The 26,687-nt window shown below is 35.7% G+C and overlaps 2 protein-coding genes across 2 annotated transcripts; one reads left to right on the top strand and one right to left on the bottom strand.

Annotated features, from left to right (window-relative positions):
• The first annotated feature begins 530 nt into the window (after window positions 1-530).
• On the top strand, window positions 531-9,369 carry LOC8268393. Its single transcript, XM_015716059.3, has 23 exons — window positions 531-814; window positions 929-989; window positions 1,114-1,725; window positions 2,138-2,379; window positions 2,486-2,557; window positions 2,709-2,843; window positions 2,941-3,059; window positions 3,142-3,453; window positions 3,756-3,843; window positions 3,927-4,032; window positions 4,115-4,225; window positions 4,621-4,784; window positions 5,014-5,134; window positions 5,352-5,576; window positions 5,665-5,855; window positions 6,129-6,296; window positions 6,385-6,490; window positions 6,780-6,917; window positions 7,545-7,706; window positions 7,797-7,997; window positions 8,150-8,344; window positions 8,433-8,504; window positions 8,888-9,369. Exons 2-23 carry the CDS (start codon window positions 939-941, stop codon window positions 9,038-9,040), a joined length of 3,744 nt encoding a protein of 1,247 aa, XP_015571545.1. The 5' UTR covers window positions 531-814; window positions 929-938; the 3' UTR covers window positions 9,041-9,369.
• Window positions 9,370-10,153: 784 nt separating this feature from the next.
• LOC8268394 lies at window positions 10,154-13,375 on the bottom strand. Its single transcript, XM_002513974.4, has 6 exons — window positions 12,815-13,375; window positions 12,123-12,213; window positions 11,832-11,992; window positions 10,923-10,950; window positions 10,682-10,790; window positions 10,154-10,444 (listed from the first exon to the last, which is right to left on the bottom strand). The coding sequence occupies exons 1-6, from the start codon at window positions 13,073-13,075 to the stop codon at window positions 10,363-10,365; spliced, it is 732 nt and encodes a 243-aa protein (XP_002514020.1). The 5' UTR covers window positions 13,076-13,375; the 3' UTR covers window positions 10,154-10,362.
• Window positions 13,376-26,687: the final 13,312 nt, after the last annotated feature.

Here is a 26,687-nt window from a genome sequence, read left to right as displayed (position 1 = left end):
TCCTAATTCTAATTTTGTATAAATCCCTAACGCCCAAACCTCGAAAATTAAGCAGGAGTATCTAACGTTTGTACCATGTGAACTTGTTCGTGTCATTTTCACTAATTCCGACAAAACATGGCGCAATCGAAGAACCGACGAGCTGCCAGGGCACACACTGCAAAGAATTGGCAGTGAGAAAGTATGGGTCGTCTGTGGGACCCATCAAACCATGTGAGTGGTTCCTTAAATAATCGTCAAATATATATAGCGGGAAGTTAGAGCAAAAATGTCCCCACTTTACAACGTTCGACTGTTTAATGTTTTAAATTAAAAATTAAAATTTGAAAAAGAAAAAACGGAGTCCCTTTGCCACGTCATTCCTCCCGTTACTTTTCACGAACCCCGCACCGAACTTTTCTACGTGCGCTTTATTATCGGATTTTAGCTTAGGGAAAATCCAACCGATATTGCAACGGCGGCGTACTGACTCCTGCGTGAGTGATACGTCGGCGTTTCATTCCAAAAACCCAAGTGTTTTTTCAATTTTTAAATTTATTTCATTTCATTTTATTGGAAAGACAAAAAGCGTTGCGTCTCTTTGCAGTCTCTATCTGCATCTCGTTGTTTTCACAGAGCTGAACTGAGCTGAAGCAGCAGCAAAAAAAGAAAAGCTTTTGAGAGAAGCAAACCTTTTAATGCTATTACTTTTCTCAAATCTCAAAACTCCACCTTTTAACTTCTCTAAGTTGATCTCCTCTTTCTCTCTCGCTCTCAGTCTCACACGCGCATCTCTTCACTTATTATTACTCTCATCGAGCTGCTTTTGTAGCTGGTAGTGAAACCGTGATCTTCTATTTTCCACTTCTTCTTAGTTATAATCTCACATTTTCCATTTCTTGAAACTGAGATCTTTCTCTTGCTTTTTCTCTATCTCTCTTGGTGCAAGGTGAATATCGATGATGTTTACTGAAGGACTCGACACCAATGCACTTCGCTGGGTTCGGGAGGTAATAACAACTAATAACCTAAACAATCTCTTCATATTCTCAATTGTTAACACGCTAATTTTGTTTTACTCAGTTTGATTTTTTTTCTTTTGTAAATTTCTTTTTCATATCACTGATTTTTTAGAACCAGAAACAACAATCTCCTCTCTCACATTCCACATTAAGGACAACGACAAGAATCGATTCGATCACAAATCTCCGAAATAATCGCGGAGGAGGATTCGACTTACCTCCGCCTTCCAAATTCCGTAGCGGACACCTTCCGCCGACGGCAATTCTTCCAGTCTCTAGAACAGACGATGATAGTCGGTCCGTTTCCGCCACTGAATCAGACGAAGACGATGTTTACGGCAGCCGAGGACGCTATTCTCATGATTCGTCGCCTCAAGATGATAGAATCCCTAATTCAACTACTATTGGTCAAAGAGGCAGGCGTTATGTTAGTGATTATGTGTATTCTGATGTTAGTTCGTCTATGGAGACGGTTGCCGCCGGGAGAGGTGGAAGTAATTTGGCGGAGAGGTTTGTTAGAAGGAATGCTGCTTATACGGAGGATGATGATGATGAAGATGACGAAGAGTCAGATTCGGTAGCTAGTTCGGAGTTTTCTACTACGCAAGGTGCAAGTGTTAGTGGTGCTTTGCCAAGGGCTAGGAGTAGTAGACTGCGTGTTTCTCAAGGATACGCTTCCAGTGTGTCTTCGCTGGCTAATGATGCTGAAACCATTTCAAGAAAGGTTTGTCAATTTGATCAAACTAATTAGTTATTAGTTTATTATGCATTGTGTTTATTTAGACGTTGGCACAAACTTATAGTCAATTGGTGAAAAATGTTGACTGATGTTGTAAATTAATCTAGTTAGAGCTATTTGTCTCTTTGTGTCGGCCGTGATGTTCCCTTAAAGAATAATAATCTCTTTGTGATGTGGATGCATTGGTTAATTTCCCAGTTGCATTACGAGTTCTTAAAATATATTTTGGACTTGCAGACTTGAATTTCCCGTGTCCACCACATCTCTCCTATGCTAAGACTGAATAAACTAAATATTAGTCAGAATTTGCAAGGTTTATCTGCGTGATAGTTTTTGCTTGTTGCTATCTGCATGATTTTGGTTTTTTTCTTGATGCCTCTGTGTGTTTGTTTTACAGAATTTGCATTCCAGAAACATCCAAAATGACAAATTTTCACACGATGATGATGTTCCCAGTGCACCTCCATTTTGTGGCTCTGGCCAGGAAATCAAAGAAAGTATTGAACTAGCATGTGGAGTGCATAAAACCACATGCATTGCAGATTCATGTGGTTTGTCAACCAGTAATGAGCCAAATAAAAGTAAACCTATGTCTGGAGTTGAACCAAAGGATATTCCTGGAAAAGAGACATTTGTAAGGTGTGCAAATTTTCTACTGCTCTTATTTTTGAAGATATTTTATGAAGAGTTGTTATTTATTTGTTGGTTATGCTTTGAAACCAATTAACCTCTTCTTTCTTCACAGAACAACTACTCGTGCAGAAGCTGCTGTGTCTTCTGGTCCAAACCCAGCTAAGCTTCCAACCTTTCATGCAAGGTATGTATACCAATGGTATAATTGTCAATGATGTTACTTTATTCATTAAGGTATGTATACCAATAGTATAATTGTCGATGATGTTACTTTATTCAGGTGCTGATGTCTTTCTCTCTTTCCTTTTTGACCAAAAAATAAAAAACAACAACAGTGCACTAGGGCCATGGCATGCTGTGATTGCATATGATGGATGTGTGCGGCTTTGCCTTCATGCTTGGGCAAGGGGATGCATGGAAGCTCCCATGTTCTTGGAAAATGAATGTGCTTTACTACGGGATGCATTTTGGTGTGATAGCCCTTTCTTTTCCTCGTTATAGACCGCCCTTTTATGTCCTTATTTGCAATTTTCAATAATTTCAATTCAAATTTCTCTTGGACTACAGTGTGCAGAATGTTTTATTGCAGTCAGAGGAGGAACTAATGGCAAAGCGCTCTTCTGAGCTTATTACTGAGGGAGCTGCTCCAAAACCAAAGAAAATTGTTGGGAAGCTGAAGGTGCAAGGTGATGTTTATGCTCAGTTTGTCACTAACTATTCAAGCGTTTTTGATGTTTTATTTTATCTTAACATCTCATCCTTGTGCAGTGCGTAAAGTTAAAACAGTTCTTGACCCTCCTACTGGCTGTAGTATGTCATCCCTTACTCTTCGGGCACCAAAGCTAAAACTTGAAACTGTTCGATATCGGTTCTCCAAGTTCCACTCGACAATTTGTACTGCTTGGCAGGCTTTTCGAAAAATTCGTGTTGCACCTCGTGTGCCTGCAAATGGTTCTTTATCCCGCCAAAGCTTGGCATATGTGCATGCCAGCACTCAGTATATTAAACAAGTGTCTGGACTTCTCAAGACTGGTGTAATTAGTCTGCGCAACAGTTCATCATCATATGAAGTTGTGCAAGGTATATAATAATGCAACTCCATGCTTTATGGTAGAAATTTCACGTCTAATACCTGTTTCTAGTACATTTAAGCCATCCAACTGGAATTATGCTTCTTCTGGCTAATTTTTGTCATTGTAATAAGAATATTATTTATTGTAACCAGAAAAAAGGTGCTTAGGCTTTTTGTGATAATTTTGTCATCAGGAACCATTTACTATAATTATCAATAGTATGATAACTTTCTGGTCTTGAGGGGCAGGTGTGCATACTGCGCATGTTATCCATTTTAACTGTTTCTTTTCTGGCCCAAATGTCATCAGAAACATACTCTTGTTTGTTAAGACTGAAAAGTTCAGCGGAAGAAGATGCCATCCGGATGCAGCCTGGATCTGGTGATACCCATGTGTTGTATGCACCATTTCCCAATGCTCTGAGTCTTAGTATTTTGTTTTTCTAAAATTTACTTCAGAAAGGTATTGATGACTCTACAGCTTTCCAGATAGTCTAGGGGATGATCTAATTGTTGAAGTCCATGACTCCAAGGGGAATAGTTATGGCCGAGTCCTTGCTCAAGTTGCAACTATTGCGGAAGACCCGGTAATGTTTTCTAAGCCTTTACAAAATCAGTTGGCAGATAATGGTAGTTTTTTGGCTTTGACTCATAACAAAGTGGATGCAGGTTGATAAGCTGCGTTGGTGGTCTATATATCAAGAGCCAGAACATGAGCTTGTGGGAAAGCTACAACTTTACATTATTTACTCTACAAGTGCAGATGATAGCAATCTCAAGGTGAGATACTCTTTTGGTGCCTTTCTAGTCTTATCTGTATCTACAATTTTGCTTTCAACAGTAGTGTCGTGTGATTGGACAGTTGAATTCTTGTGATTCTAATAATAGCAAACTGGGACTTCCACTTAAATCATTTGACAAAGTTGATTGTAACATAGATTGCCAAGTCATGGTGTTCATGAATGAGAGATACAGTTTTAAATGACAAGTTTGATTGGTTTTGCAAGTTTTGATCTTAACTGACTCTACTTGTAAAAGATATAAGGCAATTTACACTCAGGATACCTATACGTGAGTTGACTAGTGTTTGTGCATTAAAATTAAATTCTTTTTATGATTCCTTTGTGGTTCATAACATAATCTAACAAGAATGATTATTGTTTCTTTCATCCCAGTGTGGCTCTGTGGCAGAAACAGTTGCATATGACCTTGTTCTAGAAGTTGCTATGAAGGTTCAACATTTTCAACAGAGGAATTTATTACTCTATGGTTCGTGGAAATGGCTCCTTACTGAATTTGCCACATACTATGGGGTTTCTGATGTCTATACCAAGCTGAGGTAGTGACGCTTGTTCACAATCAATTGAATGAAGTAAAAGTACCTACTTAACAACATTTCATTTTGACTTTCTAGATGAGTATGTTTCATTTGATGTTATTACTATGAGAATTTTGAAAAAAAAGAATTGAAATGATAATATGAAGGCACATATGTAATTACTGCTTCTCTCTGTTGTTTGGTCATTTTCTTGTTGAATGGTGGTTTTAAAATTGTGTCATGTTAGCAGGTATCTTTCCTATGTAATGGATGTAGCTACACCTACAGCTGACTGCCTGACACTGGTGTATGATTTGCTTATGCCTGTTGTTATGAAGGGGCACAGCAAGAGCATGTTGAGTCATCAAGAGGTAAATTTTTAATTTTAGATTTTCCCAGTTACAATCAACAATTTTTTCTCACCTTGATCACTTGCACTACTGTTTTCATGGTTGTCCATCTATGTTAGACTTTGCTTTCCTCTTTTTTTTTTTTAACCGATTTATATAACTCATGCATGCTTTATTCATTGCTCCTGTCTTGCCGCTCATTACTCTCTATATGCATGATTGCTGACTGTGTTACCAGAACCGACTTTTGGGAGAAATCAAAGATCAGATTGAACAGATTCTTGCTTTAGTATTCGAGAACTATAAGTCTCTTGATGAATCAGCATTTTCCGGTATTATGGATGTTTTCAAGCCTGCAACTGGGCTTGCAGCACCTGCATTGGAACCTGCTGTGAAGCTATATACTCTTCTCCATGACATATTGTCTCCAGAGGCACAAACAAATCTAACCCACTATTTCCAGGTAGAGGACATTGAAAGCTCCCATCATATGAACCTTGTTTTAAGTATCTTTTATTTCCCTGTCTCACTTAAAAGAGTGTCTCCTTTAGGCTGCTGCCAAGAAAAGATCACGAAGACACTTAACCGAGACAGATGAATATGTTACCAACAACACTGAAGCTACTTTGATGGATTCTGTTGCAATATCCACAGCGTACCAGAAGATGACTTCCCTTTGTTTGAACCTTAAAAATGAAATTTGTACTGATATTGAAATCCACAATCGACATATACTTCCCAGGTAGGGCATATTTCTTAAATGTCAAATGTCATGTTGGTGGAGCACACTCAAATGGATCTTTTGATTTTGAATCTTGTTATTTTCTGGACAACTTTACCTCAACCTACCTCCTTTTGGTTTTCGATGTTGTATTAGTTTAAATGCCTATTCCGTAGATATTCTGTGTTTGTAAATCATTCTGATATTTCTTCCTATGTCTTCTTGATTTCTTGCCTGGTACTATTTAAGATGCCAGAGAGAAAGATCCTGATGTTCAAGTTTCATGTCTTGCAGTTTCATAGACCTTCCAAGTTTATCTTCATCCATATACAGCACAGAGCTTTGTAATAGATTGCGGGCTTTCCTGCTTGCATGTCCTCCATCTGGTCCTTCACCTCATGTAGCAGAACTGGTTATTGCCACAGCTGATTTTCAAAGGGACCTCGCTGGCTGGAGCATCAGGTACCACTAGGCAGTAGAACTTTCTAAATTTGTTTCTTTACATTTTTTTAGCTCATTTTACATCGTCTGTTTCTTTTATTCTTGTCAGTCCTGTAAAAGGAGGAGTTGATGCAAAGGAGTTGTTCCATTTATATATCATGCTATGGATTCAAGACAAGCGCCTTTCTTTGCTTGAGTCATGCAAACTGGACAAGGTATGGTTGTTAAGAAAAAGCATAACATTTGCTGTTCAGTTCAATCCTTCCACATCTATTTGAAGCTCTGAAAGGAGCTTGGATTTTATGATTCAGCACCGTGGTGACATTTAGATCCCAGTTTTTTCATTTAAAAGTTACATTTATTTGCAAATAACTTTGGTGTTGGATTGAGTTGCTTTTCTTGGCACCATCCTTGAATTTCATGTCTTTCATTAATTTATAGGAACACCACTGCAAAGAATTGTGTTCATGTTTGTTTTGAGGAAGTAAAGTTACATAATTGCAGGTAAAATGGTCAGGAGTCAGGACACAACACTCTACAACTCCTTTTGTCGACGAGATGTATGAACGGATCAGAGAGACTCTGGAAAACTATGAAGTCATCATTTGCCGATGGCCAGAATACATTTTTGTGCTAGAAAATGTATGCTCCTTTTTCCTTCAGTTAATTTTTTCTTGTTCAAGCTTAGATTTTGTATATTAATAATGCAAACCGTAGTAATACTTAAATACTTCTATACCACATGACTTTTCTAGCTTAAACCTAAAACTCCAGATTTTCCAAGTATGAACCGATAGTTTTTTCTTTCTTATATATAAAAATCAGTGGCACCACAGCTTTTTTTTGTTGTCTTTTTATAAAAAAGAATTCCTAAATTTAAATACATCAATAGTTAGCCATGTATGGGGAATAATACCACAAAAATAATGTGTTTCCGAATTCGTAAATTGAAAGCTCACCTTCAGTGCATGGGATCCACTGTCTAGTTAATTGTAGACCTAACTTAAACTGCAATAATGGGTATCCTAGCTCTAACCATTGCAGACCTTCTCCGGCAACAATTTTGCTTAAATTGTTCCCTATTATGGAGAAAACAGCTTTTAGAGATCAGGTGAAAGAAGTTAAAAGGTGGCAGCTAGGAGGATGTTAAATCAGCCTATACGGTTCCATTATGGACACTTGACTTTCTTTTATATCTTCCTTGTATTTTTTCTTTTCTGGTCAAATAATTTCATTAACCTTGTATTATATACTGTGCCTCATCAAAAGGCCATTGCTGATGTTGAGAAGGCTGTGGTAGAAGCTTTGGACAAACAATATGCAGATGTTCTAGCACCATTGAAGGAGAATCTGACACCTAAGAAATTTGGATTCAAGTATGTCAAGAAGCTTACTCAGCGATCTGTATGTTCATATACAGTTCCTGATGAGGTGAGTTGTAACTTCTTGACTGTTAAGATTCCTATAACTATTGAATTCCTTGTAACTTTAACAATGGTTTTAAACTTTGGTTCTTTGCAGCTTGGGATTCTGTTGAATTCCATGAAGAGGATGCTTGATGTGCTGCGTCCCAAGATAGAAACTCAGTTCAAGGCTTGGGGTTCTTGCATACCTGATGGTGGAAACACGGCTCCTGGAGAGCGCCTCAGTGAGGTGACTGTGATGCTGAGAGCCAAGTTTAGAAGTTATGTGCAAGCGGTGGTCGAAAAACTAGCAGAGAATGTGAGTATCATCTGGAAAATGATATGGTGCCTCTTTGAATTTTCTTCATTTAATTTTCTGGCTTATGTTTCATAAATTAATGGATCTAGTTGAATTTTTTTGTAATTTACTGGTTTGGTGTATCCTTTGCAATTGCTTTATTTTTCTGGTAGACCAAGTTGCAGAATACTACAAAATTGAAAAAGATTCTCCAAGAATCAAAGGAATCTGTGGTAGAATCTGATATAAGAAGTAGAATGCAGCCACTTAAAGATCAGCTGGCAAATACAATCAATCACCTTCAATCAGTTTTTGAGACTCATGTCTTCATTGCACTATGTCGAGGCTATTGGGACCGAATGGGGCAGGTATGCATCATGAGGATGGTCATTGACAAATTGTAATGCCATATCATTATTTTTTCTTAACCTAAGGTTTTGCGTTTCCCTATTGCAGGATGTTCTTAATTTCTTAGAGAACAGAAAAGAAAATAGGTCCTGGTACAAAGGATCACGAATAGCAGTTTCTGTAAGTATTGCTTGTATCACTCGAGTTCAGTTCACTTAAATTAACAGAGCTGCAAATGCAGCATCATACCGTACCCAGCATATTATGGTGCAACATTATTCCTGTTTTGTTTTTGTAGTGTGGTTGACATGGTGTTTTTACCTTCACATTCATATCCTTCAAATGGCTCTCTGAAATGCTTGACATGCCTTTTCGAGATCTTGGCAGTTTAAAGACCCATAAGTTTATTTATTAAAATTTACTGAAGATCAACTTACTACTTATTTTTGGTGGTTTTCTTACATGAAAGGGTTGTACTGCCCTAATAACTTTGGTGATATATTTGATTTAGTTTTGTTATATTCATACTTGTGCTTATATTTTAACCTTTTGTTGTTTCATAGGTTCTGGATGATACCTTTGCCTCACAAATGCAGCAGCTGCTTGGAAATGCACTACTAGACAAAGATATTGAGCCACCTAGATCAATCATGGAAGTCCGTTCAATGCTCTGTAAGGATGCTCCTAATCACAAGGGCAATAGCTTCTACTTTTGAAAATGGTTGTGTTTGTGTGGTTCAAGGACATGTTAACCTGGATTATAGAAACCATGAGCTTGGAATTTGGTACTCCGTGAAGTGGGAGCTTGAAAGGAGGATTATGCATCAGTTGTGCGAAATTCAAGAAGCTGCTGGTGCAGCCAGTTTTGACAGTGAGCAAGCCACTCGATTGCTTTGGATCCACCCTCCTCAATGGAGCTGCTTTTGTAGATTTTGGTATAGAATACAGGCACTGGAAAATTGATTTATATATATATATATTCTTTTATCTTGTAATCTCCACATATATATATATACACACAAACAGCTTCCTTTTCTTTTCTTTATTTTCCGCTTACACCTAATTGACGAGTTTCTAATGGTACATTAAGTGGTACAAATTAAGAAATTGGAATTTGGTAGGATGGGTAAAGGACCTTAAAAATATGCCTTCCACTTAACTGAAAAATAATAATATAGAATCGTCAATTAGTACCAAGCTAATGGCCAAGGAAATAAAAGGCAAGGTTACCGGATCTGCCTTTCATCAAGAGCCTTAAGCTTGGGCTGGTTAACCTAATTGTTTCCTTTTATGGCGTTAGAGGAAGCCCTTAAAATGAACGAAATGACTTTTTTAATATTCCAAAAATGTCCCCTGAAGTGTAGCCAACTAGCCATTGATTGAAATTCAAAAAAGAGTTTTTGGCAACTCTCAACTCAAGCAAGGAACTAATTTTGTACTAGCTTGCGAACTAGTTTACAGTTGGCAAGAAGAATAGAATAGGATCTACAATTCTTAACCTGAAATTAACTATCCAGGGGCGAGCATTAAGGCTCACGAATAGGCCATTGTTAAAAGTAAAACTACCTCAGAGTCGAATATATCATGGGATAACTTTCTGGGGGTTTCTTCAGTTGTTAAACCTCTCTTTTTAATCCCTCAATAAATAAAACCAAGTTCAATGATTTTGCAGAAAACAACAATAATAAGAGACCATTACTTGCATATGAGATGTCTTTAAATCTAAACATTAAGCATCCTTAAGATTAAGCAACACAGCTTTCCACTGTAGCATCATTTACAACTGGGTTTCAATGCTAAGATGAGAAAAAGATAAAAAGTGAGCGAGGAAAAGAAAAAGATGAATTGGAATTGCACATGGGAAATACTTAAAGAAGAAAAATATTTACAAGATTAAATCACGATGGAGTAATCAATCAAATCGTAACACGATAAGAATGGAATACAACAAAAGAAACACCCACTGCATTGGCAGTACACTCACCAATACAACAGTGAATCCCAATACCAGAGCACGCCCCAAGTAACAACCCACACATCAGAGAAGCTTTGATATAACATGACAAGAAGTCCAGAATGCTTTAGAAGCAGCCCTAAGAATAACCGGGTTTTGGTAGATCCTATTAGGTAAAAAAGAGAAAACAGAGTTCAGCAAGCCCATTACTTCTAGGGGGGGAAATCAACATATGCCTTCTAACAGAATAACAAATGAAAGTAGAAAAGCCGAGTCAAAGATACATAAGATTTTACTAAGAAATGCATCACATAACAGGAAAGCTTTGAAAACAGCAGACAAGATATTTACTTTGCAGGAAACAAAGAACCACTGTATTGAGCGCAAAATAGACTTTGCTTACCCAATGGCAGTTGCCCCCCAGGATGCTACATTATAGATTACTTTGCTTCCATCCCATGCCTTCCGAAGTTTCCCTTTTTTCTTTTTTACAGAAAATGTCTTGCTAAGGGCTGAAAGAAAATTAACAGATGATGTCACAACTTTTGCCAAAATTGATGATAATACAACTTGCTTCTACTGATGCATAAAATGCAAGAGAACACAGAGGAGAATAACTAGCAAAAACTTTTTATTAAACTGACCTTCCTGAAGTTGATTAGGAGTCAAGTCCTGCAAAAAAACAATTATCCATGCAGCACCATTAGATGCTTCCCATACAGAAAATCACTATTCATTTCATTATACAAATATAGAGATTGGAAGTACTAATGCAGATTTCAAATGTTGCAGTGCCTAAATATCAACTTGTACTAATATGTCATAATAAAACAAACATATAAGATTAATACTCAATCGTCAATTTACAATCCACTTGAGAAAATGGTTGCTGATCTAAAAGTCAGATGCATATATAAGAAAATGCTTTAACAGAGCAAGATAGATAGATAGATAGATAGAACCCTCATGAAGGCGAACATCAGGACGAACAAAAATTTGAGATCCATATTAGTTAGCTCTAACAGGTGACATTTTTATGGTTAAAAGCAAAGAACCAGCAACTTGGTCCTTAAGTTCAATACAACAAACATTATTCAGAAGTTAAACAACATGCATCATGTGATCAAATACACAACTATTGTCACTGTTTCACTCTAATTACAGCTACTACTGTTCCATGTCCCTACGCGATGGTTTCAGTTTCTTTCTATAAGAATCAGATTAAGGATCCCAGAGACTTCTTATAGTCATAATGTGATAGCTCCCGGATGACCTATCCCCTTATGTGTTAATGTAATGTTCCAGTCTGTGTTTTTGTGAAGTTATCCATGATCGCATATATCTGTTCCAAACATGCTCACTTTAGAGATGCATATCACAGACAATATCTCGAAGAATACATATATAGAATCATTGAACTGAACAGCATCTGCAGTGAAGTTACAAATGAAGCAGGTAGAAATGAAAGTTAATGCCAAAGCATATCTAAATGACTATTGTATTAATTGGTTATTAATTGGTTATGAGAACGTAAGACAAGATTTTTTCCATACCTTAGTCTGTTTAACAGACAACAAATAGGCAGCCATGAAGCATGCAATGCCCTCTACTATGTCTTCTTGCCGAACAAGAACATAATCTTCTTGATCTGAATCGACATTTTCAAATTCCCAAAGATCATTTTCATTGACCATGTCCCAGGAGCTACCTTCTTCTGCTACCATAAAAGAACTCTGTTAGAAAGCAGGCTATACTAAATCCAACCTTTAGGATTAAACATTAAAATGTGAATGAAAACCCCAAGTCGCATCTAATTACAATGATTGCCATCTTCAAGCGCGTACCAGCAATATTTTGTGGAACTGACACTTGAGCACATTCTAGCTTTTGAAGGAAGTCAGCACATTCAACTCTAGATTTGAGAAGGTCACATAACTGCATCACGGAAACAAGCATGAAGAAAAATCTAAGTTACAACCTGAAAAGCTTTTAGGAGAAGTGGTTTCCATCATATCCGGAGCCAGAATAATCATCAAAAGAGACTCAAGATTGCAATTTTAGTTTATCATAAAAAGCATGCGACAAATTCATCAGAAACAGGAAAAAGATTGAAAGAAATGTCTATCTACAATATAGTAGCCTGCCCATGTATAACGCAGAGTAAAGTGTTTTCATCTCCTAACATTTATAGCAGGTGGCAAGCCCCGTATAACTTTGTGACGATTTTAATGGACAACCACAATTTATACGAAAAAGGGCCAAACCAACTGAGGAAAGCAAGTTTTAATTCATAAACTAGGCCATTTTAAACAAAATATACGCCAAAAGCTTAAATTGTCAGTAAATTAAACACTTGCGTAGTATTATAAGCACCTTCAATTGTACTTTTTTTTTAAAAGAAACAAATCTCAAACTTATGGAAAAGAGTAAAGAAGGAAACCAAAAAATTAACAAACGAAGAAAAAGTACTCATAAAAATCTGCAAACCTGAAACAATCAAAACGAGACCGTTTAAACAATTAAAACTAGTATATACCTCATAGGCTTCTCGATCGACTGGGGACGCAACTAATGTCTCCCGACTCGAGTCTTCCAGCTTAGCGCTGCAGTCAGCTCCGTCGTCATCGTCGTCGTCGTCATCGTCGAGAACATCAGTATCACTGAGCAATTGGAGAGCTCGTTGGCACTGCTCGAGAACCGTCTTCAAGGTTTTCCGTGTAACGCGAACCGTATCTTTATTATTCCTCTCTTCTAAATCTGTCAGATTTGAAGTGCTTCTCGACACCTCGATTTCCATGGCCAGGAATTTCAAATATTCCTCTGCTCTTGAAATCCTTTCTTTCTTTTATTATTTTTTAATTAAAAATAAATATATTTTAGGGTAATGAAAAACCCTAGAAATTAAATTCCTGATCCATAAAGAATTTAGAGTTTGGGGATCCTAGAAACTGTTTGGCAGCAGATGATATAGAATTATTATTATTATTATTATTATTATTATTGGGATTCCACATGTGTTTTCCTTTTCGAACCCAAAAAAAAAAATGTTTGGTTGAGTGTTGTTGCATTTGCTGTCTGCAGAGAAGAGATGGCTTTTTCTCTTTCTTTTTAAACGGATATTTTATTAGTTCCGTGCTTTGGTAATTAGCGTTTGCCATTAGTTGCACGTTATTACCTTCTTCATTTCTTTTAAAATAATAATATAATAATTCTTCAGTTTTTCCCGAGTAATTATATGAAGTTAATAAATCCGTCCTAATTTTATGTAAATTGAAAAAATATAAATCTTTTTAGCTAGTAATTATTTTTTATTATTTCTTAAAATACCCTGATTATATTTTTCTCAGAAACTGCTGTTTTTAGAATAAATTAATTACATATCATAATATTTTATATCAATTAATAACGAATATTATTAAAAAAAACTAACAATTGTAAAAAATATGGACTAAATTCTAAAATCATCAAATAAAAAGAAAACCATCAATCTAATACAGATAGAGTAAAAATTATCATATAAATAGAAATAAAGTGGTACCGAAGTTCCGGTAAACTGCAGTTTCAGCGCTTTCATAATTTTCATTTTCATGACAGACGACAAGCCAAATAACCTCGTCGTCCTTGGGAGCCTCTGCACATTCATGCATTCATTTCATCTTCTCCCATATTTAATCCATTCAGTTTTTTTCTGCCAGATTAACAAAGAAAGTAGGGGGTTTGGGGCCTCCTCTGTTTTTTAAATTCTTGTTATGCTGGTCTACTTACTTTTTCAAAGGCATTTCACATTTTAAAATCTTAATTTATTTTATTTATAATCTCTCTAAAATATTTTAACTCGGTTTTTTTATAAATGATCACTTGTAATACACGCAACAGATTAACAATTAGAATCTATTATTTTAAGATTGTTGATTATATTTTTAATTGAGCTAAATTTTTTATTTTAGAGTTATAAATGTCATATAATTCATTTAAATATATTATTTTTTGAATTATAAATAAGAAGATTGGGATTCAAATATTTAAGTTAAACCCAGAGCGAATACATCCGCTACATCTTTTATTAGATGGCACGTTACGATTTACAACTTGCAATAACAAATACAAACAAATCGGATTCCAATGTGGTACGGCGTTGCTAAAAGTAATGTCGGCAGCTCGTCGTACTTGTTTTCTTTTTTTAAATAAAAAACAGTCAAAATAAAAAGGAAACAGACTAGGTTGGGCCTCCATTTATCAGCCCAATAGCAAGCTAGGTTGCAAATAAGCTACTGGCAGGTGGCAGCCTACCTATTACCTACTGACCATTATTACCGCTTGAAAATTTGTTATTACCGCGTTATTTATAGATTTAATTAATTATATATAATATTATTTATTAACTAATCAATAAAACAACGTGTTGTTATAAAGCTGATTAAGTTTAAGGATGATATAATTAATAAAAGAGAGAACCATATGTAATTATATAATTAATTGAATTTATATAAATAATTTTTTATGATTATATGTTTTATTTTTATCTTTTACTTTTTTTATATTTTATAAGCAGCAATCATAAATTTAGCGTAAACTCAAATTACTTTTTTAGTATAAAAAATATAAAAAAGTTAGAATAATGGGTATAATTTGTTATTTATGAAAGGTTAACTAATAAAAATCTTTTAGAAATGAAAATTGTATAAATACTTATTTTGGGATAAAAAAGTTTTTATAATCTTTTCAAGACAATGAAATAACTCTTAGCACATATCATTAACAAATAAAAGTAAACTAATTTACGTTATTTAGGAAAATGACAAGATGTAAATATTTCTTGTAAAATAATATTATTTATTTTTTAACTTTTATAAAGTATAAGATATTTTCACTTTATCTATTATGAACCAACAATTATAAAAACTTATTTTTATATGAAAAAGTATTAAATCATATTTATATTTTTTAATTTTAAAATATTAATTATAATTCAAAATTAAAAACCTAACTGCTGCCTATTCATCTGAAGAAAACAATTGAAATTTTGTCTCACTGATCAGTTTCATATATTTCTTAATTTTTAATATTCGCAATTCTTTTGAGGTATATAGTTTCAGTTTGGATAAATGGAAGCTGCATCCTTTTTATCAGTGGTGCAGCATTGGGTTGTTAACTGCACAATTCACACCAAAATTAATTGGACAACAGAGGCCTTTCATTAAAGAAAATATTTATAATCATAGGCCTCAGATGCTATAAATATATAATCATATTTTTTCAATGACAATAACTCTAATTGGGCTTAATTACATAAATATTTCGCTGTAGATTATTTGTAATGTCATATTTAACTTGAAATGAGATTTAACAGCACTAGTTTCGAGAATAAGTGGAGAAAATTCAATTAAAATGTGATCTGTGTGCTTTTATGAGAACGGCACCTCTACAATTTGAATCCAAATTTTTATAGTTTGTCGTGCAATAATTGAAGTTTTGATGATGGACAAAAACAAAAACAAAAAGGTACATAAGGACTGTTGACGGCGCTTTTGTAGATACTCCGTGCCTGTGCCACGTGTCATGAAGATTAAATCATCCACTGACTACTTCTATGAATTTGTCAAAATGATATTTCATAATCTACGCTTTTCAGCGGTGGGATACGTGGCCTCTTCAGTTTTTTTGAGAAAGTCCCTTCAATTTTTATTTAATTCTTTATATTGTATAAATTATATTTTACTAATTTATGTATGTAAGTTTATCTAAACAAAGGCGAGTATGATATAAATATTTAAGATCAATGTATACGTGAAATAAGATTTTTTATATGAAATTGACTTGTACATTATTAAAAAAATATTAAAAAAACTAGAAAAGTAAAATAATACTTTTAAAATTTTAAATTTTTAAATTAAAATTTTTATTTTAAATAAAATTTATAATATTATAAAATTTTACTATCATTTTAAATATATTTATTCTTTAAATTAAAATATTTTATCTCATATAATTATTCATATTTGAATATATATCAACAAAAATTTAAATAGTTAAATGATTATTCTTATAAAGTTCAAGAGGTTATTTACACATTCAGTCCTATTCTTTTAATACTTTTATAAATTAATTTTATATCATTGTGTTTGTTTCATATATATTTCTTAAAATGAAACTTATATAGTTCAAAAAATTTAGTTGATGTGAATATAAAAACTAAATAAAAAATGAAGTGGTTAAATTACTAGGAGCCGAGTGTTGTTCATTCTATAATCCTCATGCTGTAAACTCAAGGCGTATGAGTATCCTCGAGCTAAAACCACAAAGAGGCACCTCGCCATGGGGGGTCTTTCTGCTCTTTTGGACCTCGATAGCCGAGTTAGCCCTTTTGGATCATAGAAGAAACAGATCGTAGCAACAATTAGTTCATTGCCATTGGATCGAGGAGAAGAGAAGTGAAAAGTTTAAAATGCCATAAGAGAGAGAGAGAGTATAGATGAAAGGGAAGCTTGCTTAGAGGAAACTTGCTTGATCTTTATTCAAAATGACTTCCCCTTATATACGGAGGAGAGTCATAACAAGAGTACAAAAGGAGGCTTAGTGGGAACTCCACTCATCCTCCACTTATAAGACAATAAGGACGACTCATCATCCACTCACATGCCTAATAGGACTACGTACAATAATTCACTTCACTCACATATATGACAGAATATAATAATTCACTCCACTTACATATATGACAGAATACAACAATTTACTCCACTCACATGCCTAATAGGACAATAATACCTAATATTTTATTTCAAAGTAATAGGAGTGGCCGACAGCTTCACATGCTTAGAAAATGTCGTCATTTTGATCATCATCCATTGGCTGGGAATCTTGCATGAGAGCTTCTTACTGTGCTCTGGTTAAGGTAGGATCATCCAGTGGGGTCGGAAGATTAGAGAAACAGAAATGTTCAATGGATTGTTCAGTTGATTGATGTCCATTGAATGTGCATACTAATGGTGTTGAGACATTAGTCATCCTTGATTCATTTCTGTATTGCAGGGCTCGTTTTAGGTCTTCTGTGATTGCTGGTGAAGCAAGATGTAGAGGACTATTAAGTGTTCTCCAATGGTAACAGATATTTTGGGTTGCATATGTGTTTTCTGTCAGTCGGAGATAGGGCCTGTGTAATATGAAAATAGCATGGTATTCCGAAGCTTTGGAAATGTTGTCTGAGAATAACTGATGCTCATGGATAAGCTTAAGGAGCTCTCCTGTCCATTGATATGGAGTTTTAAACCAGGTAAGGAATTTCCATGGATATGACCCCAAGTTTGCTTCATTGTTGAAGAAGTGTAAAAGATTCATAATGGGCACTTCTATAGCATGATGACAGACTATAGATAGGCACCATAGGAACCATAACTCACTTTCATGCTTTGGATGTTCAGGAGATAAGTGATAAATCAGACACCAAGGGTAGTCTGGAAAGAAGAAGTTGGATTGTATTGGGAGTGAGAAGGTTTGTTAAAAAGTTGCCAAATAATGGAACATCATATTCCGGGCAAAGTTAGTGACTTGTTTGGTTGTGAGGTTGTTGGGAAGATCTGGTGGTGAAGGAGGTTGCAGGTTGGTTCTGGAAAATGAAGAAGCCATAAAAATTATGGGAAGATTTATCGTAGAGGTGAGAAGGACTATAGGCTGATTCTGAGGTTTGGAAAGTCTGGATAAGAAATCCGGGATTAGGTTTCTTATCCCTTTTATTTGCTCAACCTTAAAATTATACCTGCTGAACCATGACTTTAATCGCAATAGTTGGGGCTCAGGCAAGGTCTTCTGGTTGGATTCAAGAATCTTTGGGAAGGAGGAGTTGTCCATCCGAACCAGGAAGTGATGTCCAATCAAGAAAAATTCAAACTTTTTTATCCCGTATTTGACCGCCAAAATTTCCTTGTAGGTCGTCTGATAATATTTTTCTGAAGAGGAAAACTGACCCGATGCATATCCACATAATTGTTCCTTGTCGTGGAGCTTTTCTAGGAGGATGGCCCCCCATGCATAGTCAGATGCATCTGTTTGGAGAATAAGTTCTCCTATTGACGGGATTGAGAGAGGTGACGGATTGTGAGCCAGCTCTTTTAGTTTTTTGACAACTGTTGTTTGTTCCGCTCCCCATGGAGGAGGGTTCTTCTTGAGCATCTTTGAGAGGTGGCACGTGTAACTAGACAGGTGTGGAATGGCCTCTCGAACATAGTTTAGGATTCCAAGGAACTGTTAAATTTGTTTCACTGATAAATTCCTTTCTGGAAAATCATCAAGTTCCTTTGTCAGGTGGGGACCATATGTGTACTGGCCATTCTTGAAATGCATTCCGAGAAATTCAATTTCTCGTTGGCCAATGGTGCTCTTCTTTTCTGACAGCATAATGCCATATTTCTGGATGATGGCAAGGAATTGTTGTAACAGTTGGTGGTGGTCCTCTGCTGTTTCTGAGAATAGTAGGATGTCGTCGATGTAGATCAAAGAAGAGTAAAGGATAGGCCCAAAAATCTCAATCATGGTCTTCTGGAATTGAGATGGGCCCGTATTGAGCCCAAAGGGCATAACAGTCCACTGGTATTGGGCATTAGGGATACAAAATGCAGTATTGTATCTTTCTGTGGGTTGGATACCGAGTTGCCAAAAGCCCGCCTTTAGGTCAAATTTGAAATAGTATTGGGCCTTTTGGATATGGACTTTGAGATTTGAGATCCGAGGAAGAGGAAATTTGTTGTCTTGAAGAAAATGGTTTAAGGGCTTGTAGTCTATGACAAGCCTCTTTTTTCCCCGAATCTTTTCAGACCTTTTTTCCACATAAAAGGCTTGGCAGGCCCATTGTGAAGTAGTGGGTTCAATTAGGCCTTGCTGTAACAGTGTCAAGCATTCTGATCGGGCAAGGGCTAGGTCTGTGGGTGACATTCCCATGTGTGTGGCTTTAGTAGGGTTAATGTCTTCATTAAGTTTGAAGGGGAGGCTGATATAGAATTGTGGATTTTTCCACAGAGGAAGAGGGTGTTGAAAATGTGAATGAGATTCTGGACAGAACTTAAGAAACTTTTCTGTGTATGGTAGGAATGGTGGAATTGTATCTGTCACAGAAAATAGATTTGAAGTTTTAGTGTATGGCCGAGACTGTCTCTTGAACTTTATGCCAGTTGGAAGAATTTGGAGCTTTTGAGCTTGATGATAAACATTAAACCCTATCAGGATATCCTTATTTGGAAGATCCGAACCAATGATGTGCGTCCATACAATGCAATCAGGAAAGAACTGTATTCCAATCTTCTGTCTTGTGATCAGAGTGGTTTTGAAGGTTTGACCATTGGCTGCCCTAAAGAACTGATCATGGGGCTTCCAATACTCTGATGGGAGAACCATTGGGTTCATCATGCTTCTTTGTACTCCAGTGTCAAAGAAAGCTATCACTGGTACATGCTTGGAGTATTTTAAGGTAGGATCTGTATGAGAATATATGGAACTGTAGGGGGTTTTGTAGGTAAATTGAAAAGTTTCAGGAGGTGGAGAAGAAACAAAGAAAGAAGACAGTAGGGTTGGAGAGAGAGGATATTGTATTACATCTTCCAGAATATTCTCCTGACTTTTTTCGTGCAGACCAATCATCAAGATTGGTATTTCACTATCGTCTGAGTCTGAAGAAGATTCTTGTGAGGACTCTGTGGAGTCTGAGAACTTCATTTCTAACCGAAATAAGCTTTCTGGGGTAAGATCTTCTTGCTCTGAAAGTAGAGATTCTATCTCCGCTTCAAAAGAGTCTGGAAGAGATAAAGACATGCTGACTTGTTGAATCATCTTTGCTGACTTTTCTGGATTCCTAGGACAATTTTTTGCATAGTGTCCCTTTCTTTTGCAGATGAAACATCTGTCAGACTTGTACCCTTGATTTCGTTTCTTACGGAAGTATTTGAATCTCTTTGGGTTCTTTTCCCTGAACTTCTTGTTGCTGCGCGTGTATTTCTGGAAATGATGTCCAGACTTCTTCTTATGATTTGAACAGACGCAGTTGGCGGCTTTGCACTTAATCTTGAGGTGGTTCTTGTTGCAAGCCTTTTGGACTATCAAGTCCCTTTGAGATAACCTTTTGAATAACTCTTGTTGATCACACAGTCTCTTAATGGAAGAGAGTGTGAATTGCCAGATTTTGCCAAGTGTAATAGAGGTGACTGGTCTCTTTGTTGCCGCAATCATATTGTTGACCTCAGGTTGTATTTCATCCGGCAGAGAGGTGATGAAGGTATACTTTAGTGTATCGTCACCATCATGTCCTCCAATGACATAGTAGAGTTTGGACATAGCCGAATAGTGCTTTTCCAGATCCTTCATTTTTAATGAACAGCATTTTCGATCAAAGAACTCTTGTTTCTGCTGTCTTATGACAAGGTCATAACTCCCAAGGAACTGGTTATGGAGGATTGTTACTGCTGCTGATGGAGTTGGCAGAGTGACAAATTGGAGCCTGGTGTACTCAGGCTGAGACTGAAACCAATCTCTTAAGCTTCCGGTAAATCTTGTGACAAATTCGGCAAGGACCTTTTGAGTGTGGCCCTTCCAAGAGTCATCCGAAGATCAATCCATGCCAAGAATTCGGAAGCTTGTCCTTCCATTTCCGATGGGGAAGGTCATCAAAAGTGAACCAAGGTCCCGTGCTAGCTGGTTTTGACCTTGGGTTTGGAGCTCCAGTGGGAGCAAAGAATGACTGAGCATCCTCATCCTCAGGTTCCACTATTTCTGGACTGGGATCAGTAGTAGAAGTGTTCATGAGAATCTCAGTGATGTCCGCCATCTCTGAAGTATTCGAAGAGGATTCTGAATCATACGGACTGATGAGAGATTGCTCTGGTATTTTTTCTTTACAGGCTAGAGAAGGAGGGGTCTTCTTTTCTGGGTTTTTTGGGTGTTTTGGGTAAAGATGAGAGAAAGTGCCAAATGGCTGATAAAGGGTTTATTGTGTCTGTTCTGGTTGTGAAATAAAAGAGAATGAAGAATAGTACGAAGGAGCAATAGCAGATGATGTAGAGGCTGCTGAAGTAAAGGATGGAATTACAGTAGACTGGTCTCTCCGAAGATCATGCTCAATTTGATCTATTTGTTTCTTCAGCTGTGTGATCTCCTTTTCCTTTTGTATGAAGGCAGGAGTAATGGGCTGAGGTATCCGAAGCTCTTTATCCAGAGCCTGGTACTTTGCAGTGAGCGATGAATGGAGCTGGAGTACTTCTTGTGAGAAAGTATCCAACTTATGATCCAGTTTTTGAGCCAGGTGTAAAGCTTGGTCCAGTTTTCCATCTATCTTTTTTAGATAAGTATTTTGGACGATTGAGTTGGAGGTTTGCCAGTTTAGCACTTCTTCTGGTGGTGTCAGCGGCTCTAGTGATCCAGAGGGAGAAATCCTTGAAGGAAGGATTTCTGATCTCTTGTTCTCCGTTTTCCCTAAAGGAGGGAAATCTTCTGGCTGGAACATGTAGCACTCTTGAATTGCTGGTTGAACCGCCGATATGGAAGACAGAGATGAAGAACATCTAGAAGTTCGTGGCGTTGTAACCGAAACCATGGTTTCAAACCCTGTGGGAGCTAAGCTCTTGCAGGTTTCGTTTTCCAGCCTATAAACTCTTAGATCTTTCTGGATCTCTTTTCTGCAGGTTGCAGAAGGGGGCTTTCCATATTCGACCTTAAGTTGAGCCAATAGTACCTTGAATTCATCGTAAGAGATATGAATGACTGTTTTTCCTTCTTTTGCAAGGAACTCGATGGCCTCCTCAAACATTGGGAGAGGTGTTTTATTTGTCTGTTGCTTTTGGGAACCATCTGGATCCCGGTCATCTGGCTTTGATCTCCTTTCTGAACATGGAGTGTCCGGTGACATGTTTCGAGGATTCTTTTCTGGATGCCGAAAGCAAGGTTCAGCAAAGTCTAAATCATCATCACAAGTGCATCCTGGGCGGCACATCTCTGGGGCAACATCCCAGACGAAGTGTCCTTTAACATGGGCGGCATAGATTTGGTTTCCAGAGGACTGGAATGAATGAATAGGGATCTTTTTTCTTGGCCTTGATACTGGTTGTATCATGGATGCTTGAAAGATGGATGGAGCTGAAGAAGATTCCCCAGTCTTTGTGAAGATCGTTTTGACAGTTCCATCTCTTTGATTGATAAAGAAAGGATATGTAGCTTGAACAGGCTTAGATTGAGATGCCTGAAGCTTTTCATAGTTGGTGACCCACTCAGTCGGGATTAGCTTTTGAAGATCTTTCTTTTCCAGCTGTCTGGGAGCCTGGACAATAGTGGGGATCTGGCCAGAATTGGCCATGATGAATAACGCATCAGAAGAGGCTTGAAAGCCTGGGATCTGCAGGTTAAACGCATGATCCTGTAGTCTGTAGACTATCTGATGGTGTAGAGTTGCAGAGAGAGCGTTATCGACTTGATTCGCTCCTGTTATCTGGACTTGAACTTTTAATGTAGTGGAGAGATAAGGATCATTGAGGGATAAATTAAAGTTGGGGAAGAAAGTCAGGACAACACTTCCTGTGTTGAGTGTTGTGACGATCGTTCCGATCACTGCATGCTCATACTTGAGATATCTTATGTCTAGTAACGACATACGGGCTGTGACCGGTAAACCCATCCTTCCATGATAGGATAGGACTAGTCTTACTGCTCAAAGATGGAGGTGTGTGTAGCCCTGTTTTCTCCACTGTTCTATGAAGGAGTTTGGGATTTCGAGAGTAACATACTGCTCCTGTGTGGTAGCAGTAAGAGAACACTGAGAAATAGAAGAAGATTGGACATATTCTTTTACTGTAAGGGATTTTTTCTTAATTATTATTTTTACTTTTACAATTTATACTTTTTATTTATTATTCTTAGTTTTTAGAATTGGACTGAACCGCTGTCATAAATGCCATATAGAAACTGCATGACGTTTCTGTTTTTAATATTTACGACTTTTTTTATTTTACATGTAGGAGGGATTCGTTAAGAATTTCAAATGCAATTAAAAAAAGAAGAAAAAAATACGAGTGCTACATTTTAACTATTAGCCTAGGAATACATATCGCTCTTTGTTGAGATTTAAACATCTGTAAACTTTTTTTATATATATTTATAATTAATTTTTAATATATCAGACAGTATCTTTACGAATAATAAAATACTTAAAAACTTTTACCATCTCATCTACACGCTCTTAGATATTTAAAATAAACATTAATAAAATTATTGTGCACTAAAAATAATTATAACGAGAAAATATATGCTGAAAAAAGACTACTAAATATTGTATCAGAATAGCTTTCCGATAATAAATATAAATACTCATACTTATTAGATTGCTAATTTAATCATTGAAAAGTTATTTAAACACAAATTCTATGGCCCTTTTAATAATGTATCGTATTTGACAAGATTATTATCTCGTTGAAACAACTAAAATTATCAAAACTAATCATTTATTCATAGGTTACATATTTATTATTATTATTTTAATTATAAAATTAAATTTATAGATATAACTTAATAAATTTTTTGATATCCAATATTAATTTATAATATTTTAAAAAATAATAATAAATTAACTATTTTTAGATATTTTTAATTTTTTTGAAATTTTACTAATACAATAGTATAAAAGTTATCTTAAAAATATTTATTAATTTAATTCTAATATTATATAAATTAATACTATCAATATAATTGATTATTTTTAGAATTATAAGTTATTATATAATTAAAATTATTAATTCATTAGTGAATATAATATTTAAAAATATTACTTTCTATAATTAAAATCATTATCTAATAAGAAATTTTATCAGCATCTAATTAAGAATTTAATTAATTATTAATAAACTATTTTCTAAGATTAAAAATTATTATTTAATTAAGAATGTAACTTATTAATTAATAAATTAATAGAAAAAATTATAAAATTATATATAAATTTAAATTTTATGTGTCAAAATAAAAATTTAATATAGTAAAAATTAAGCATACATATTTCAAAAAAATTAAATTTTAAAAATTAATATATATAGATTAATCTGACACAACCCGCACATACAACCAGCGGGGAGGATGGCACTACTGGAAAAGACCGTCTGGCGGAGGGTGGTTTTTAGTAGGCATAGGCTGGATCATAAAGGATAGAATTCCTACCATCGGTTAGAGCGGCTAGACCGCAAAATAAAGGTTTTCTTTCTTCGAGTGATCGTGCGAGACTTTTTTTCTGCTCATTTGAGATATTATGTGCAATTAATGTTCCGAAATCAAATCCCCTTTCCTTCGAAATCATCGACATCTTGCACAGCTTGTGCATCTCCACTTGCTCCAAACCATGAGATCCAAGAGAGTGCTCGGTCATCGCCATGGCTATGGAGCTCATGAAAAAGTTCGAGCTACTCAAATTCTGCCACGTACAAAAGAAAAAGAACGACAAAGCACTAGAGAAGGGGGGGCCGAGTTGACCTACTATATTCCGCGCCATTTTTTTTCGAAATATTTATTTTGTTGATAGAACATAATTCTTTTATTGAAAAAATCGATCCCACAACATATTTATCCAAAGTTTAAGGTCCTCCTTAAGTCATTTCAATTTAGAAAAGAAACGGTATAACGGGAATCCCCAGGCCGCTTGTTTCCAAGAGCTCGACATCACCTCCAAAAAAAAGTTGTATTTAAGCTAAAATCTCTCTTTTTTAAATGGACGGAAGGCGACGCTTTTAAGGAAAATTTGGATCAAGAGTGGGCAATGATCTGATTTGAGCCAAGGGAAGTGCTCCACTCGTATATTACATCTAATATCAATCTAAAAATAAGTTTATAATTAACTTCTAAAATAATTTCTCTGAATCCGCAATCCCATGCAAGGAGTAAGGCCTTGAAACCCGGCATAAAAGCTCGCTAGAACATAATTTTCATGACGTTTATTTTCTACTTATTATATCAAAATACTCAATTCAAATGTGTTACACTAACTAATAAATATGTGCCATGTATTAATTACCTACACTAGATAAACTATTTATCCATTTTTCATAAAAGATTTTACTGAATACATTTTAGTTATCCAGCATTTTAATGCAATAGATGGACGTGGAGTAATTTATGAATGTAAAATGGTCGTTGGCTTTTGCAATTATTTGGTATTGATAATTCTAACTTGGGGTTTGGGCAGGATGTTTTGTTGCTGTATTCTATGGCATTTCCAAAAACCCAATTGCTGATGGCTGACCAGTAATAGTGAGAAAAAGCAGGATCAGCGCCACCAATCATTCATTTATTGACGTCTTACAGGGGACCAACTATTGCTAATTGGTTAGCTTTAGTGCTTCTCATCATATACGTTCCTTTTCGCAATTATTAAATAAATAAAATAATCAATTGTATGCTGCTTTCCTTTTATCTGATGTGAATACCCTCTTCGTAATGATAAAATATATTTTATTTCATTTTATCTGAATAATATGTATCGTATATTTTCCACGTAAGAATAATACTTCTTGCACCAAAAACACTCAAATCATTGCAGTAATTTAGATGGTGCAGTTTTTGAGTTTTAATTTAAGAAACTAAGATGTAATTATTAAAAAGATTTTTGACGCACTGTCGTGTGCTATTATTATTATTATTATTACTCACCGAGGGAGTAAAACAAAAAGAAAAATGAGAATATAAAAGAAAGGACAATTACATAAAAAGATAATAATAGTTTCACCAATTGACAACTTTATATAATTTTTTATTTTCAAATAACAAAAAATCACATGATTACAAATTATGATAAAAGAATATATTGTCTGATGGAAAAAACAGCCACAAACGGTAAACAAATAAATGCGGAATTAATCTCCGTTTGTCTAAACTTTCCCAACTTGAATGAACCCCTGAGGATGCAAACAAATAGGGTGTTCTTAATGCAATTAGAACACACACAATACCACTGCTATGCACCAAGATATTGAGCTAAAACAGTAAGCACACAACAACACAAAGACACCGAAAATTTAGCGTGGAAAACCCATAAACTAGGGAAAAACCACGAGACCATTTTGGCCGCTTAAATCCACTATCATCATCAAAGGAGCAATACAAAGTCTTCTCTAGATAATACTAGAGGCATACAAAATCATCATATCCTTGGAAGTAAGCACATCAAGGTGTATGGAATCAAAATAGAGCTAAGATAAAAAATATATCACCAGAAAAATTAGCTACTGTCCAGACCAACGAAACTCGACCTCCGGACCTCAAAACCCGATCTCCACCGTCCAAAATATTTGCCCAGATGCTATGTAGCTGCTGTCCAAAAATCACAACGATCCAACGGTTCAATTGACGGAAAACGGAACCTTTCTGCTGCTGTCTGCTGAAAAACGGGATAAGCATTT

The sequence above is a fragment of the Ricinus communis genome, chromosome 2, assembly GCF_019578655.1.
Source record: "Ricinus communis isolate WT05 ecotype wild-type chromosome 2, ASM1957865v1, whole genome shotgun sequence".
Taxonomy (NCBI): Eukaryota; Viridiplantae; Streptophyta; class Magnoliopsida; order Malpighiales; family Euphorbiaceae; genus Ricinus; species Ricinus communis.
The sequence above is the reverse complement of the archived record's forward strand: the minus strand, read 5'-3'. Positions and strand labels throughout refer to the sequence as shown.